The 17,108-nt window shown below is 32.1% G+C and overlaps 1 protein-coding gene across 8 annotated transcripts; it reads left to right on the top strand.

The window, feature by feature from the left end:
* Positions 1–11,636: 11,636 nt before the first annotated feature.
* On the top strand, positions 11,637–16,322 carry LOC135146816 (uncharacterized). Of its 8 annotated transcripts, none has more exons than XM_064084049.1 (12): positions 11,639–12,035; positions 12,198–12,231; positions 12,309–12,384; positions 12,976–13,155; positions 13,251–13,492; positions 13,600–13,833; positions 13,922–14,282; positions 14,588–14,832; positions 15,033–15,236; positions 15,317–15,409; positions 15,491–15,607; positions 15,707–16,322. In XM_064084049.1, exons 4-12 carry the CDS (start codon positions 13,110–13,112, stop codon positions 16,085–16,087), a joined length of 1,923 nt encoding a protein of 640 aa, XP_063940119.1. In that variant the 5' UTR covers positions 11,639–12,035; positions 12,198–12,231; positions 12,309–12,384; positions 12,976–13,109; the 3' UTR covers positions 16,088–16,322. The 8 variants fall into 8 exon arrangements, with proteins under 8 accessions (XP_063940121.1, XP_063940120.1, XP_063940119.1 ...); XM_064084047.1 differs by having other exon boundaries at positions 12,970–13,155; XM_064084048.1 differs by having other exon boundaries at positions 11,639–12,096; positions 12,970–13,155.
* Positions 16,323–17,108: the final 786 nt, after the last annotated feature.

Below are 17,108 nucleotides of genomic sequence, written 5' to 3'. Positions count from 1 at the left end.
CGTTCTCGCGTGCATGCCCTTCCTCGCTCTAGTACCACTTCCGTAGGTGATCACGGTTGCATTTAGCACATGCAACAAGCCCTTTAAACCCCTAGACAGCTCTAGTGGACGAGTGTGTTCTCGTGAGGGTTTGTAGAAGATGTACCCACAAAATCCCAAGTGATGAATCCACAATTCTCTATTCTTGCAATTAATGCACCAAAAACAACCTAAAATGAGAGAAAATCACTTCATCACCTCAACTCGTGACCTGCACAGAAAAACACTAAAAACACATCAAAAGACACTAAACACTTAAGTACAACCAACCAATTTAAGTGGAAATGAAGGCCTATAAGTGTGTATAAATACCACTTATCAACCCTAATCAGTGGTTTCTTCAAAATAAACCTCTTATCCCCAAGCCTTTGGTTAAGCTGCCAAACAACCCAAGGGTGTGCTTGTTATGAACAAACCACCCTCAGTCATCCCATTCTTTCAAAGCAACAGCCGACCCCGTTTCTAGCTCATCCTTCTGTTCATCTTCATAATAAGATTCTCTGAAACCCAATAATATTGTCCATAACTCGTTGGATCTAAGATTGAGATGGCTCAATGTTCGCATACCATAACGAGAATGGCACCAACATGGTCTCTCTTAAAACCCCTACCCCTGTTGTATTACCATCTTGAAGAGTCTAGTTATATATGATACGACACCAACATATGAACACTACCTCCCGCTTAGTAGACCATTTGAAAAAAATTAGGATTTTGATAAATTTCGGTGACGAGATTAGAGGTTCTAGTTCGTTATGTTAGTCACATTTTAATTACTCAAGTATTTCAAAATTGAAGTAATGATTTAGAATGGTTATTATATTTTTAAATAGGTTTTAGAGCATATGTTGTCAATTAGATACAGAAATGCTTTCCCTTTTTTCATAAAAAAAATATTTTCATTTTCATTTAATGATTTTTTTTTATTTTCAACAAAATAAAGAAGCTGGAAATTGAAGAATAAAACAATATTAAAAACAAGTCTAAGTGATTCAAAATAACACAAATTGAAATGAGATTAAAAATTTCAAATTACATACCAAATTCACTTTGAAAATTCAATTAATTTTGTTTTCCAATATTAGGTTTAAGAAAAATGAAGGAACCAAGCTGACTCCTTGACTGTTACTAGAATATATGACTTTTAACTTCATAAGAGCTAGCATAGGAATTTTAGCGGTGACAAATGGATAAAATTGAAATTTCATGACAATTAAACATAAACTTCATTATCGATTAAACATAGGGCAGATTGCATCTGTAAACAAGTAAGAACTGTTTTTGCAGCTAAATGATCTGCGGCCCTTCCTGTTCTTTTATATATTATTCTGTCATGGGGGATGTAGAACCCTGGCCGTCTTCTTGGTATCCTAGACCTGAGTTTTGTTGGAAAAAACACAGCTCCGGTTTCCTTTCTTCACTGCGGATAACAACCGCTCTTACTCTGCTGGTTCTTGTACTCCTGAGGCCTCCATGGGTATTATGACCTCTGCCATAAAAAATCAAGATTTCTTTGCGAGTGATCACCATTTTCAAGTTCTGTTTATTTGATGTGGATGATTAGAGGCTAAAAGTTAAAGATATTATATATTCATTTTCTCAATATCTTTTTAATGTTGTATTAGTTGTGAATAAAAACATTTCAACAGTATCTTTTAGATACTTTTTTAAACTTTTATTATTAAATCGAACTTTTCTAAATTAGGTCCATGCATGTATTTCTATAAATTCTCTTGAGTGAAATAATAATATTATTATATTTGGTACCTCTACAATTCTCATTTTAAAAAGAATATTTAGTTATAACAAATATTAAGTTATCAGATATTATTATAATTAAGATTGCTTCCCTCATTTTTATTTTTAGTTAGAACAAATATTAACTTATCAAAATAATTAGGATATTATATTTATGTAAAATCCTAATTATTATGATTTTTGGTGTATGAAATGATATCAGATTTATATGTGCATGATGAGATTTTTACATTCAAGTGTTATTCTTGTGTAAAATATAGATTTTCATAATTTTTTGAAATGACATCAGGTGTGTGGTGCATGATGACATTAAAAATATTTGAGATGATCACGGTATTAGATCATCATAAATAATTATTTTTCAATAAAACTTTTGTAAAGATTGATTATAGACTTCACAAGCAAAAACAAAGACCATGACTCAAATGCCTAATAAACGGAGAGAGACCGGGCTTACCGTGACTCCCAGAAAAGGTTGAACAATTAAAACTAAAACACAATAAAAACAAGGCGAGATGACGTCAAGCAAATCCTAGGAGCTAGAGTATGCCAAGGTTCATCCCCAGATGCACCCAACTGCAGTTGCAACCTTAGTCGTCGATGACTATCACTTCATCGGCGCAGCTTTCCTCCTTGTTACCATCATGCACTAACCACTGCCTCATCAGTTCATCCTCCACTTATGACTGTATGAGATAATTCACTTCCTCCACGAACTCGAAGTCTATCACTAACCCAGCCCAACACCATGTCCAAGCACGAGATTTCCTTACCCGTCTAAATGCCCTTCGGAACTCCACATGACTGGTGCGAGTGGAAGCACCATCCTTCGCCAAGAACCTGGCTTGCCGATATCGACTCACCCTAATCAGTGGTTTCTTCAAAATAAACCTCTTATCCCCAAGCCTTTGGTTAAGCTTCTAAACAACTCAAGGGTGTGCTTGTTATGAACAAACAACCCTCAGACATCCCATTCTTTCAAAGCAACAGCCTACCCCGTTTCTAGCTCATCCTTCTCTTCATCTTCATAATAAGATTCTCTGAAACCCAATAATATTGTCCATAACTCGTTGGATCTAAGATTGAGATGGCTCAATGTTCGCATACCATAACCAGAATGGCACCAACATGGTCTCTTTTAAAACCCCTACCCCTGTTGTATTACCATCTTGAAGAGTCTAGTTATATATGATACGACACCAACATATAAACACTCCCTCCTGCTTGGTAGTCCATGTGCAAAAAATTAGGATTTTGATAAATTCCGGTGACGAGAGTAGAGGTTCTAGTTAGTTTTGTTAGTCACATTTTAATTACTCAAGTGTTTCAAAATCGAAGTAATGATTTAGAAGGGTTATTAGATTTTTAAATAGGTTTTAGATCATATGTTGTCAATTATTAATTATATACAGAAATGCTTTACCTTTTTTCAAAAAAAAATATTTTCATTTTCGTTTATTGATTTTTTTTAATTTTCATCAAAATAAAGAAGTCGAAAATTGAAGAATAAAACAATATTAAAAACAAGACTAAGTGATTCAAAATAACACAAATTCAAATGAGATTAAAAATTTTAAATTACATAACAAATTCACTTTGAAAATTCAATTAATTTGTTTTCCAATATTAGGTTTAAGAAAAATGAAGGAACCAAGCTGACTCCTTGACTGTTAGGAGAATATTTGACTCATTACTTCATAAGAGCTGCTAACATAGGCAACATTGGAGGTGACAGATTGATAAAATTGAATTTCAAGAAAATTAAACATAAAGTTCATTAGCGATTAAACATGGGGCAGATTGCATATGTAAACAAGCAAGAACAATTTTTGCAGCTAAATGATCTGTGGCTCTCTTCCTGATCTCTGCCTGGTGATTGGTCTCAGGCAGTTCGTTTATATCTTAATTTGTCATGGGGGAAAGTAGAACCCTCGCCGTCTTCTTGATATCCTCGACCTGAGTTTTGTTGGGAAAAACACAGCTCGGGTTTGCCTGTCACCACTGCGGATAACAACCGCTCGGACTCTACTGGTGCTTGTACTCCTGTGACCACCATGGATATTTTGACGTCTGCCATAAAAATCAACATTTCTTTGCGAGTGCCCACCATTTTCAAGAGCTGTTTCTTTGATGTGGATGATTAGAGGCTAAAAGTTGAGGATATTATATAGTCATATTCTCAATATCTTTTTAATTTTGTATTAGTTGTGAATAAAACATTTCAGCCGTATCTTTTAGATACGATTTTTTTTTAACTTTTATTATTATATTGAACTTTTCTAAATGTGGTACATGTATTTCTATAAATTCTCTTTAAGCTTGAGTGAAATAATAATATTATATTTGGTACCTCTACAATCCTTATTTTAAAAAGAATATTTAGTTAGAATAAATATTAACTTATCAGTTATTTTTATAATTAATATAAATGAAGAAACAAGACTCCTTGGCTCTTAGAGAATATACCACTCATTACTTAATTTATAAGAGCTAACATAGGCAACATTGGAGGTGACAAATGGATAAAATTGAAATTTCAAGAAAATTAAACATAAAGTTCATTAGCTATTAAACATGGGGCAGATTGCATATGTAAACAACCAAGAACCATTTTTTCAGCTAAATGATCTGTGGCTCTTCCTGCTATTTGCCTGGTGATTGCTCTCATGCAGTTCTTTTTTTATAATTTTATCTTAATTTGTTATGGGGGAAGTAGAACCCTCGCCGTCTTCTTGATATCCTAGACCTGAGTTTTGTTGGAAAAAACACAGCTCCGGTTTGCCTACCACCACCATTTTCAAGTTCTGTTTATTTGATGTGGATGATTAGAGGCTAAAAGTTGAGGATATTATATAGTCATTTTCTCAGTATCTTTTTAATTTTGTAATATCAGTTGTGAATAAAACATTTCAACAGTATCTTTTAGATAATTTTTTTTAACTTTTTTTATTATATTGAACTTTTCTATATCAGGTACATGTATTTCTATTGAATCTCTTTAACCTTGAGTGAAATAATAATTTTATAATTTGGTAACTCTACAATCCTCATTTTAAAAAGAATATTTAGTTGGAATAAATATTTTCTTATCGGTAATTTCTATAATTAAGATTGCATGCTTCTCACAACCGTATATTATATAAAACATATTAGTAAAACGAGTATTATATATTACGTTTTTTCGACAATCATGTGTGATTTTCATGTGAAATATAATATCCTAATTATTTTAATTGTTAGGTGTGTGAAATGCTAGTGGAAGCACCATCCTTCGCCAAAAACATGGTCAGCAGATATCGACTTACCCTAATTACTGTTTTCTTCAAAATCAACCTCTTATCCTCAAGCCTTAGGGGTTAAGCTGTGAAACAACAACCCAAGGGTGCTTGTTATCAACAAACCACCCTCAGTCATCCCATTCTTTCATAGCATCCTTCTGTTCATCTTCACAATAAGATTCTCTCAAACCCAATATTGTTCATAACTCGTTGGATCTAAGGTTGAGATGGCTCAATGTTCGGATAACATAATTAAAATGACACCAACATGGTCTCTCATAACAATCCGTACCCGTGTTGTGTTACCATCTTGAAGAGTCTTTTTATATATGATACAACATGAAAATATGAACACTCACTCCTTATTGGTAGTCCATGTTCAAAAAATTAGGATTTTGATAAATTCTGCTAACGAGATTAGAGGTTCTAGTTAGTTTTGTTAGTAAAGTACATTTTAATCACTCAAGTAAACCAATATCGAAGTAATGATATAGAATGGTTATTATATCTTTAAATAGGTTTATGTTGTCAATTAGATACAGAAATGCTTTACTTTGTTCTCATAAAAAATATTTTAATTTTGTTTAATGAATTGTTTTTTAAAATTTTCATCAAAATAAAGTAGACGAAAATTGAAGAATAAAAACAATATTAAAAAAAAGACTAAGTGATTCTAAATAACACAACTTGAAATGAGATTAAGAATTTTAAATTATAATATAATTTTACTTGAAAATTCAATTAATTAGTTTTTCAATATTAGGTTTAACATAAATGAAAGAACCAAGACTCCTTGGCTATTAGGAGAATATATGACTCATTACATAGGAAAGATTGGAGGTGACCCCACCACAGCAGATAACAACAGCTCGTAATCCCCTTGCTTGGACTCCTCCTCCATTATTTTGGCATATGCCGCAGAATGTCACAGCTTCTTTAGCACTGCTCTCCATTATCAGGTTTTTTGGATTTGAATGGTAAATTCAAGAAAATAATGTTTGATATATACTGATCTCCTTGGAATCTTATTAAAATGGTCTTAAATGTGTATTAGCTGTGAAAAATAATTTCCTATTATATCTTTCCAACGGTTATTTTATTTATACATTTTTTATACAAATTTCCCTTTAAAATTATTTAAGTAAATCAACAATATATAAATGATCTCATAAAGAAACAAATTTGAATAAAAAAGAATATCGCACAAATCAAATATTCAATAATCAACTAGCAATAACTAAAAGTATATATGTGAACCATTTACATTATTGTCATGACATCTGATTGCAGCCCCATCTATTAGGGTGTGTAAACATCCCAATAACACCCAATTTCTTTTTTTAAAAAAATCAGCAAATATATATATGATCTCTACATAACATAAAGAAAAGCTCATTTTGTTTATATTTAACTCCCATCCTCGAATTACTTTACTCCAGTTTTATTTCTCTCACTTACTACTAAAAATTATATAATATTTTTATTTGGTTAATACATTTAATTATTTAATTCCCAAATAAATTTTCAACTTTTTTTGCAATCAAGAATGTTATTTTTTTCAGATTTCAGGTCCATTTTAAAAATAGTTAAAGAAAACAATTGATTTTAGATTAAAATTTTAAATTTGTCAACTTTATAAATAATAGTTGAATTTAAAAATAATATTTAAATATATGAATTATAATATTTAAATGATATAATAACTGATAAGAGAAAACCTTAATCAATTTACATTTTTCTTCTACTACCAGATATAATACAATTTTTAAGAATTAAAAATAAAATTGAGTTTTTTCTTTGGAAGAGTCGAGGATTGTAAATGCATGTAATAACAAAGATAGGAGAAATAAATTTCCATTGATCACCTAGCTCATCCAGAGCATCAATATGGCTCATGGGGCACATAGTGCAGACACCTCTCTTTGCTAATGTCTTTCTAGCTTTTCATAAACTTCTTTCACGTCCTGAGCACTTTTATTTTTATTCATCTCTATAGTTTTCTATATGGTTTCTACATATATATCTCCCATCCATATGCAAATGTGCTTTGATAAGAAAAAGTTATTTCAGATCTAAAAGATTTTCTGTTTTTAGCTAAAGGAAGAGGTGCATTCCAAAATTTGCTTACAATTTTATATTTTCTTCCATACTTCTACGCTAGAATCCCTCTATGTATTGTTTTACATTTACTTCATTCAAAATCTTGTTGGCCAAAGAATTCGAGCCAATTTAGTATAATCGTCATCTCATACTATTGCAAGTTCATGAAAAGAAAATATGTGATATATCAAAAAATTAAACTATAACGTAGTCTATATGTTCCTCCCCGCCTAGTCGCCTACTTGTGAATATATCCTGCCTTGGCCACCTTCAGTTGCTTTCTCTGCCACATCTTGGGTGATGAAGTTTCACTTTACCTAAACCTTCGTTTTATTCTTTTCAGTTTGCTCCTGGGTTTCCTGGGGAAAAATACCACTCTTGTTCGTCTCCCACCACAGCAGATAACAACAGCTCGTAATCCCCTTGCTTGTACTCCTCTTCCAGTATTTTGACATATGCCGCAGAATGTCACAGCTTCTTCAATTAGCACTGCTCTCAATTATCAAATTCTGGTTTTTTGGATTTGAATGGTAAATTCCAGAAAATAATGTTTATACTGATCTCCTTGGAATCTTATTAAAACGGTGTGAAAAATAATTTCCTATTATTTCTCTAAAGGTTATTATAATTATACTCCTTTTTATACATACTAGTGAATAAAGCCGCGCTTCGCGGCGGCGTTATGATTTTTTTATAAATTTTGATACGAATTAATATTATAATTGCATAAAAGGTATTTTGAGTCATGTTCCCGTTAAACATATCATTAATATAAAAATTTATTTAAGGGGCCCTCCTGTCAAACACAATACTAATAAAAAAAATTTGTTTGAACTGCCCTCCCATCCAAGATAATATTAATCAATAATTATTATAATTATAATAAAATTAAATATAATAATATATATATAAATTAGTTTGAGCCGCTCTCTTGTCAAGTACAATATAATAACAAAATTTTTTAATATAAATATTAGTTTTAGTCATCCTACCTTTAAACACAATACTAATAAAAATTATTATAATTATGATAAAGTTATAGATTATAATTGAATACAAATTATTTTAAGCTGTGGTCCCGTTTTAATTAAAAGAAATATATTATAACTTAAATAAAAAATTATTTTAGCCGTTTTCCCGTCAAACATATTACTGATAGAAAATTTATCATTATTTAGATAAAAATTAATTTGGGCCGCCCTCCCCTCAAATCAATATACTTATATAAAGGAGAAGCGAGGGGCGTGTAGGTGGCGCCTCTCAAATCGCTCCGTTTTATTTTTCTAATTTTTTGGAATTTTTGGAAGATAAATATCAAAAACTAGAAATACCTTTTTTAGTTTCGGATATATTAGAAGCAAGTTTCAGAATCTGATTTTGTTTCAAATTATTTATGGAATATAGTAGCTTAAAAGTTAATCTGGTTTTGTTTCTATATAAAGAAGAAGCGATAGAACTACCTTTTTTTAGTTTCGGATATATTAGAAGCAAGTTTCTTGAAAATTTTAATCTGATTTCATTTCTATGTAAAGGAGTAGCGACGGGCGTGTAGGTGGCGCCTCTCACATTGCTCTGTTATATTTTTCTAATTTTCTGGAATTTTCGGATGAAAAATATCAAAAATTAGAACTACCTTTTTTAGTTTCGGATATATTAGAAGTAAGTTTCAGAATCTGATTTTGTTTCAGATTATTTATGGAATATAGCAGTTTGAAAGTTTTAATCTGATTTTGTTTCAGATTATTTAATTATGGGAAAGAGTAGCACACAAGTCTCTCTACACCTATAAATACCCCTATAGGTTGTAAGGGTTTTGGATCATCTAAACACAACCTACTCTCTCATACCACAGTCCTACCTCTCTCTTAAATTAACTATTAGTGATGTATGTTTGTTGATTATTTTTTTATAATACATGTTTTGTTCATCGGACATGTTTGTTGTTGTTTATTTTTATATGATTTGCTTTGTATACAGGAAAATATTATTCATGCATTATCTGTTTGCTCCGTTCAAGTAACTTTTAAGTGAAGGCTGTTTATACAGTATTAAAAAATAAAGGCTGTTACACGCAAGGGTAGTTATATAGACTGCTATCTCACGGATTTAAGTTAGATGTTTTTGTGCACGATCAATCCAAAAAAATTGGAGGAAGGTGACAATGTAAGAACATGATAACTTTTCAAAAAAAAAAACACGTATAAAATTAAGATTTGTTGTGCTTTAAATTGTTAATTACGTGTAGAAAGATATTTTCATCTTTTCACCATGAATTCTAGTCCAAATTTTGCAATTTTATATATTAGTATTGGTATTACATCAAGATTTTTATAATATAAAATTTATTTTATCCTACAAATATTAATTTTTAAGCATTAATATACTTTTTTATAGACAGCCACAAAATTATTGTATTCTGCAAAATATTAATATTGAATAATTAATATAAATTTTATAGGCCGCCGCAACGCGCGGCTTCTCAACTAGTACAATACTAATCCAGAATCATTAATTATGATAAAATTATAATTATAATTGGATAAATATATCCAATCTCGTAGATTTTAACTATTATATTTTTCTTTAAGATTCATGTTTCTTAATTGTTTAGAATTTTCTCTTTTTTCTTTTAAGATTCCTATTTTTTAACTACTTAAAATTTCATAGATTTTAGCTATTCTATTTTTTTTTAAAATTCTTATTTCTTAATTACTTAGAATTATATATTTTTTACAATTACTATTTTTTAGCTAATTTACCTATTTTCTCTTAAAATATTAAAACATTTAAACAGAAAGTTTCTAGAGACTCCACATAATCTCTCTTGCGTATCCTCTCAAGAATCATTTCAATTTCATAGATTTTATTTTTTAATTGTTTATAATTATATCTCTTTTTTTTTTAAGATTCATATTTTGTTAACTATTTAGAATTTCACAAATTTTAGCTATTATATTTTTGTTAAAATTTCTATTTCTTAACTACTTAAAATTATATCTTTTTTACGATTACGGTTTGAAACTAATTTATTAATTTTTTTTCAAAAAATTAGAAAAATTAAACGAAAGATTTTTAGAGGCGCCACCTAAGCTCTGAATCCTACTTTATATATATGAGTGGAATCTTGAAAACTACTGTGTGGTCTATTCTCAGAAACTATTAATGGGAGTTTTAGATGAAGTGAAGAAGATGATATGCCACCAAATTCCATGTTTTGCTTCTCTCCGCAATCCTCTAGTTCAAGAATGAGATGCGGGAGTTTTTGATACTCTCAAGGTTTTGATGATCACACTGCCAGCAAGCTAATAGCATAAAACTGGTGTTTGTTAGCGAGCTATCAATAATATCTGCATGTGCTAACAGCTTGATATGGTTCAGTGTTATGTTTAACTGTCAGCAAGCTTACAGGTTATTATTCAGGCTCACAGCGTGAACAGAATAACAAATGGATAAGGATCAAAGTCGAAAAGCAAGGAGATTTATTAGGAATCGATTTGTAAGGACTTTAATATTTATATATGACTTATATAAATATTAGAGCTCAGTTTTTAAATCAGTATTTCAAACAAAAAAAACGATTTCCTAACTTGTAGGAGTGTTTATCTCTATTATCTAAAAACAACTCCAATTTGATTTCAAATTATGGTTTTATACATAAACGTTTTACTGAGATATTTACAACGTTTCTACACTTTTTACTCAGTAAAATATACACTGTTCAAACGTTCATTATTCAAGCAAATTAAACGTGAGGTTGTTAAGCCAAGAACGTTGGAAAATTTGTTGGATTATGACCGTTGGAATGGTTGTATAAATACTTGAGTGTGGTTTCCGTTTTCAATAACAAGAACACACTTCAAGCTTCTGAAATACAACACACTTACATTGCAAAATCTTTACTTGAGCTCTAGTGCTTATATTTGATTATATATCTATATTGAGTTCATAGTTTCGGTTGTATTACACTCATACATTGTATTGTTCAAAGTGTAAAGGTTTGTTGCTGTGTATCCAGCTTGTGAAACAAGGGAACAAGGGGACTAGTTAGCTAGAAGAGTATACTTGGGAAGTATAGGTCTTGGAGAGCTTTTGGTTCGTGGTTCAGGGGTTTCAGCAAGCTGATAACAGGAACAAGGGTTAAAGAGAGTGATATTCACTACGCCATAAAAGGCCTATCGCAACGCGACCTTTGTAAATGTTGCTAAAAAATGTTACCTTAGCTACACTACTTTCACCCTTCCGCAACATAATATTTTTCATGTTAGCTTAGCCAAAAAGGGGATGTTGCCTTTGTTAGAAAGTGTTTAAGGGTGCAACATGGAGACAAATATGTTAGCTTAAGCTATTAAAAGGTGAAAATAATATTTTAACTTAAAATTAAAGAAAAAAGTAATTACTTGTATTAAAAATAAAAATAGAAGTTATGTAATAATATAAAATAAAAATATAAAAAATTATATAAAATATTAAATAATTTAATAGGTGAATGATTTTATTTTAAATAATAAATATATGTTTATTTATTTAAAAAGTAAAATAAAATGTAAACAAAAAAATAAAATATAAACTAAATATATGTATATATGTTTATTTGAACAAGCGGGCGTGGTTCCCGGTGAAATCAGACAAGCAGCGGGACTTTGTTTCACTAACACCCCGCCCCATTTTTTCACTTCCTTTTCCACTCACACTCAGTCATCTCTCTCATTTTCCACACAGTCCTCTCTCGCTCTTCACCCCCACATCTCGTCTCTCCCTCTCTCTTTTCACCCCCCACAGTCGCCTCTCTCTCTTTTCACCGTGTCTCTCTCGTCGCTCTGGTCTCTCTGGTCTCTCATCAGCACATCTCTCTCATCTCAGGTTTGGATTTCAAGTTAGGGCATGGTTTGAGGGCTCGATGCTTTGATACTCCTAACTAGGGGTTTCTCTCTTTAAATCAGGGCTTCATTTCTTTATTTTCTTCCATTTACAGGTCTTTCTTCTTTTAAACTACATCTAATCGTACTTTATCTTTGATTTCAGGTATTTTCAGCGGAGGCTTTGCATTTGGAATTAGGTATGGTGGCTTTGATTTAATTTTTTTCATCTGTATATAGTGGGGGCTGTTAATCTAACTCTATTTTCTATTTTCAGGGCTTCTTCGGTTGATTTTAAGGATTTCATTTAAAGGATTTAAAATTAGGGTTTCAGTTTAAAGATTTTGCTACAGGTATCTCCCTCTCTGCTTCAACATTTTTGAGTTTTTGGGTTTGTTTTTGTTGTTATTTGTTTTTATTAGGGAAGTTATCTGATTTTTGATTTTATTAGGGGTTTGGAATTGCATTTTATGAATTTTTGTTGTTTTCATTTTGTGGCATTTGTTATTTGTTGCATTTTGTAGTTAATATTTGTTACTAGTTAACATTTGATTGATATTTTGTGGTAAGTGTATGTGTCCAGGACTTGTTATTAAATATTTATGCTTGAAATAGGTTGTTCTGGTGACCAGTTATGACTCTGTTTTGTGGTTTCTATATGTATGCTCTGTTTATAGCTTAAAAAATTTGACAATTAAGAGTAGCTGGTGTTGATTCTCTGTTGAACATTTGTATATTTTTGTGCTCTGCTGCCATACATGTAAGATTCCATTGTAGATATTGTGAGCTAGTTGGTTAGATGCCATAACATATTATCTTGGCTCATAAACTCTATGTATACTCTATATATAACTTAAGGGAATTGCGATAAATTTCTATGTATGACTTACCTGATTAAAAGAATATTGTTGTTAATGATTTGTAACTTGTTTACATAGAGACAGGAAAGCTTTTTAAATGGAAGTTGGTAACTTGTGATTCTGATTTGTCATCATTAATTGAGAAAACTGGTGATGGTGAATACATTGATTTTTATGTGGACAACGTTATTGATAACGATGTCCAGCCTATTAAACAAATGCAGCCACATGTAGTGATAAGGCCAAGGCATAATCTACTTCAAGGTTTGCACTCTTTAATTGTGTTTTACATATTATTTAGGTGTCTTTTTATTTCAGCATATATATAACCTCTTTTGTTAAATTTAACCATTTTGTAGCTAAAAAACCTGTCAAACGTAAGTTTGTTACGGCTCATCAGCTACAACAGCAGCACAGGAACAAGAAGGCAAACCTAGGGATTCCGGACAAACTTCCAAAAGTGGGTACTCGCAAGTCTCCAAGACTAGACAAGCTTGAAAATTACAATGAGGCCACCAGTAAGTCGGCAAGTGCGAGGAGGAAGTTGGATTTGCAAAATCCACCACACGAGGATGAAACCATGGGAGAGAATGTTACTGAGGTTAACAAAGACATCTTCATGAATTTTGTTGAATATTACTTTTTTCTGTTAAATGGGTGCACATGCATATTTTGTTGAATATTACTCATTTTTATGGTCTTGTGCAGGGTACAAACCTACCTCCTCCCCCACCCTTGACAGAGTATGAAGTTCAGAGAGCTATAAGGATCCAAAAGAATAATGAAGTTTATTATGCTCTGAATTTACCTGTGCTATCAGCTGGACTTAAAAAAGCTGAATCGAAGGACAAACAAAAAGAAAAGATGCGGGATGGGAGTGAAGATTATGATCCAGCACAGGATGATGGTAGCGATGCTGCTGGATCAGTGTCTCCACCAAAGGTCTGTATTTTTTAGAGTCGAATTTTATGGTTTCAAGCATTATAATTATAAATTAATTATTTGGGATATATGCCCCTGTATTTTGCAGGGAAAGAAGAAAGAAAGTAAAAAAAAGCTTGTCATGGGACGTGGACCAACAACACGTTCTCGAGCCAATGTTGGAAGCAAGACAACTGAGGATGGAAGCGATAAGGAACCGACGCATCATTCGGTACAACCAACAACAGTTGCAAATCCATTAATTGAGATACCCCAAGCAAATGATGGAAATGGTTCAATGACTGCTTTTTTGGCTCTCCGGAAACGCCAACAAGAGGAAGCTAAAAAGGAAAAAGAAGAAAAAGAAAAGCTCGAAAAAGAAAGAGTTGAAAAGAAAAAAGCTCTTGCAGATGCAAGTAAAAAGGTTGTTCAAGAATCTATGCCTGAAATAGAAGAGGGCGATGAAGAAGGTAAGCAATTCCTATTTTATTTTATTTCTCGATATAAGTTTTTCAAGTTTGAGTACATTTCTTTGTTGAATGATAGGAGATACAAGAAACACATTGCTTATTCATGATCTCAGTATGATAAATTATGGAATTTTTTTTAAAAATATTCTTTAATATCTCTAGTTAAACATGATAACTGTTATAATTCAACTTAGAGTAGTTAAAATTAAAGATCCCCATTTTGAATTTTTTCAACAGCTTATAACTCTTATTAGCTCTACTTAAACATGATAACTCTTATAATACATCTGCTGAAATTTGATTAGAAGTTGTAGTTCCATACCGCCCAAGAGGAAAGACAAGAATGGATAAAGTTCATACAAGAAGTTTTGAGCAGAGAATTGTGATTGGGATGAATGAGCTGGGCCAACCCATAACAGAAAATGACAAGGTACTCTCTGAGCTGAGTAGCTTTTTGGGAACACTGGCCAAGCGATGTGTGCCATTGACTTATGTAACTTGGCGCAAAGTTCCTAAAAATTTGAAGGAAACTATGTGGAATTATGTCAAGGTAATTATTGTTGAATATATCAATATTTTCTTGTTCTTTTTATTAGTAATGCATAATTCAAAGCAGTATGAATTAGGAACATCAATTAGTTAATTTTCATTTTGATTGGCTTATAGAAATGTTAGGTGATGATAAATTTAATTAGAGAATGTGAATTATATGAGTAGTTCGATAAAGTAATTCTTATTAATATTTGCAAGGCCCGCTATATTATTCCCGATGAACTGGAAAGTTGGGCAATTGAGACAATTCATGCATCCTGGAGGGGGTATAAGTGTCGAACTAAGGCAGCGCATTATACAGCTTTTGAAACTGATGAAATTAGGCTACAAAATAGGCCTGATGATATTCCACTTGAGAGGTTCAAATTGCTGTTGGAATATTGGAATGATGAAAGTATTCAGGTATACTTGTGATTTTAGGCACTAAATATTGTCTTGGGAACATAGTATAAGTTGCTCAACTTTCGTTTAATTTTTTGTAGGATAAAGCCAGGAAAAATTCAAATAGCCGCAAGTCATATACCGAGACTCACACTCTTGGTCCTAAAAGTATCGCACAGCTTCGACACAAAATGGTATATGGTCATCTAATTTAAATTAATGATTTCTGGCTTTCTTGTTCGATAATTTATGTCTCGTATAATCTATTTTTGTAGAAAAAGAATGCCCCAGATGAGTCTGAACCATGTGATGCAGAGGTTTTTGTGAAAACTCGGACTCGTGATGCAGGACGCAAGTACAAGACCAGTACTAAAACAATGAAAAAGAAAATTGTAAGTATTTAACTTAATCAGTTACACATAATATTTGCCCTTTCAGTTTTCTCTGTTTTGCATTTGCTCGTTTATGTTCATGTTATTGTACTTTTGTAGGATAAAATTAACAAAAAAATCAATTCCGGGGAGGCTGCTGATGAAATGCTTTTGGATAAAGAGCATGGCCCGACTTGGCTCTTAGGGAGATGCAAGAAGCCGCAAAAACTATCAGCTGCTGCTCCAACGGATACATATGTCAAAGAATTGACAACAAAAATTAAGGAAAGCCTTGCTGCTGAAGTCGAGAAAAAAGTGAAGAAAATCCAAGAAGAGGTAGATGAGCAGGTAAACAGGAAGGTGCAACAAAATTTGGCATCGGTCCTTAAAAAACTTGGTGAAGCAAACCCCAACATCACAATTGATGTTACAGAGCTGTGTGCACATGTGGCCAGTGACAATGACGATGGCACACCAATGACTAAAGGCACCAGCTTCTAGTTTGCTAATAGTATGGTTGTTTAGACTTTGGTTCTTTGAAGTTATTTTGACTAGCTAATAGTATGGGGTTATATATCTAGACTTTTTGTTATTAAACTGTTAGTTTGCTGGTAGTTGGTCGATTCTGGATATTATGTTGGTTTAGCTGTGGATTTGATGTTGGAGTAAATTGGATTTGATGTTGGTTTTTGTATGTTTACAATGGTTTGTTGAAATGATGGACAAATTTTGGGAAGTATTGTATTTTAACAGTAGAATTGCAAAATTTTTTGGATAAAATGTTGCAGTAGCCTATTTAAATGTTGCAAAACTTGTATTTCAAAACTGTTGCAGTATAGGAAAAATATGTTGCCAATTTAGCTGCTGCCACCTGGCAACTTGATGGCCCCCACGTGGGCCCCACAGTGGGCCCCACTTTTTAAAAAAAATAAAATTACTCTAAGGTAACATAATTTTTTGTTGGAGTAGGAGAATAAAATGTTAGATTAAACACTCTTTGCTAACATATCTCGGTTGTTGCTGTAGGCAAACGATATGTTGCCTTAGACCCCCTAAGGCAACGGCAAAAATCCTATCATAAAATAAATGTTGCCTTAGCCCTTTTATGGGCCTTTAGCAACATATTGACCCCATTCTGCAACAATTTTTTTATGTTAGATAAGGCCTTTTATGGTGTAGTGATTATTGAATCATTGTAACTGTTAACATTATTGATTAATAATATAATCTCTTACCAGTTGGTAGGGGACCAGGACGTAGACCATTAGGGTTAGAAGTCGAACCTGGCTAAAATTCTCTCTGTTGCTAGCTTACTGATTATATCTGTTTTGCATTGCATATGCATTGTTAGCTAGCTGTCTGTTTACTCTGAAATTAACAGCAAGCTGTCTGAGACAGTTTAACTATTTGGTAACAATTAAAAATCGGTCATATTAGCCATAACACCTATTCACCCCCGTCTAGGTGTGTAATTTCAATTGGTATCAGAGCTGTGTTTGTACTAATACTTCTGTAACAGGAA

This window comes from Daucus carota, chromosome 9 (assembly GCF_001625215.2).
Source record: "Daucus carota subsp. sativus chromosome 9, DH1 v3.0, whole genome shotgun sequence".
Taxonomy (NCBI): domain Eukaryota; kingdom Viridiplantae; phylum Streptophyta; class Magnoliopsida; order Apiales; family Apiaceae; genus Daucus; species Daucus carota.
Note: the sequence above shows the minus strand (reverse complement) of the source record. Positions and strands in the feature narration are given on the sequence as shown.

Bases quoted from the DNA above. Each gene is read 5' to 3' on its own strand.
- LOC135146816 (XM_064084049.1), top strand. From the start codon at position 13,110: ATGCAGCCACATGTAGTGATAAGGCCAAGGCATAATCTACTTCAAG. The intron at 13,834-13,921 runs GTCTGTATTTTT...TGTATTTTGCAG, and splicing joins GATCAGTGTCTCCACCAAAG to GGAAAGAAGAAAGAAAGTAA. The intron at 14,833-15,032 runs GTAATTATTGTT...AATATTTGCAAG, and splicing joins CTATGTGGAATTATGTCAAG to GCCCGCTATATTATTCCCGA.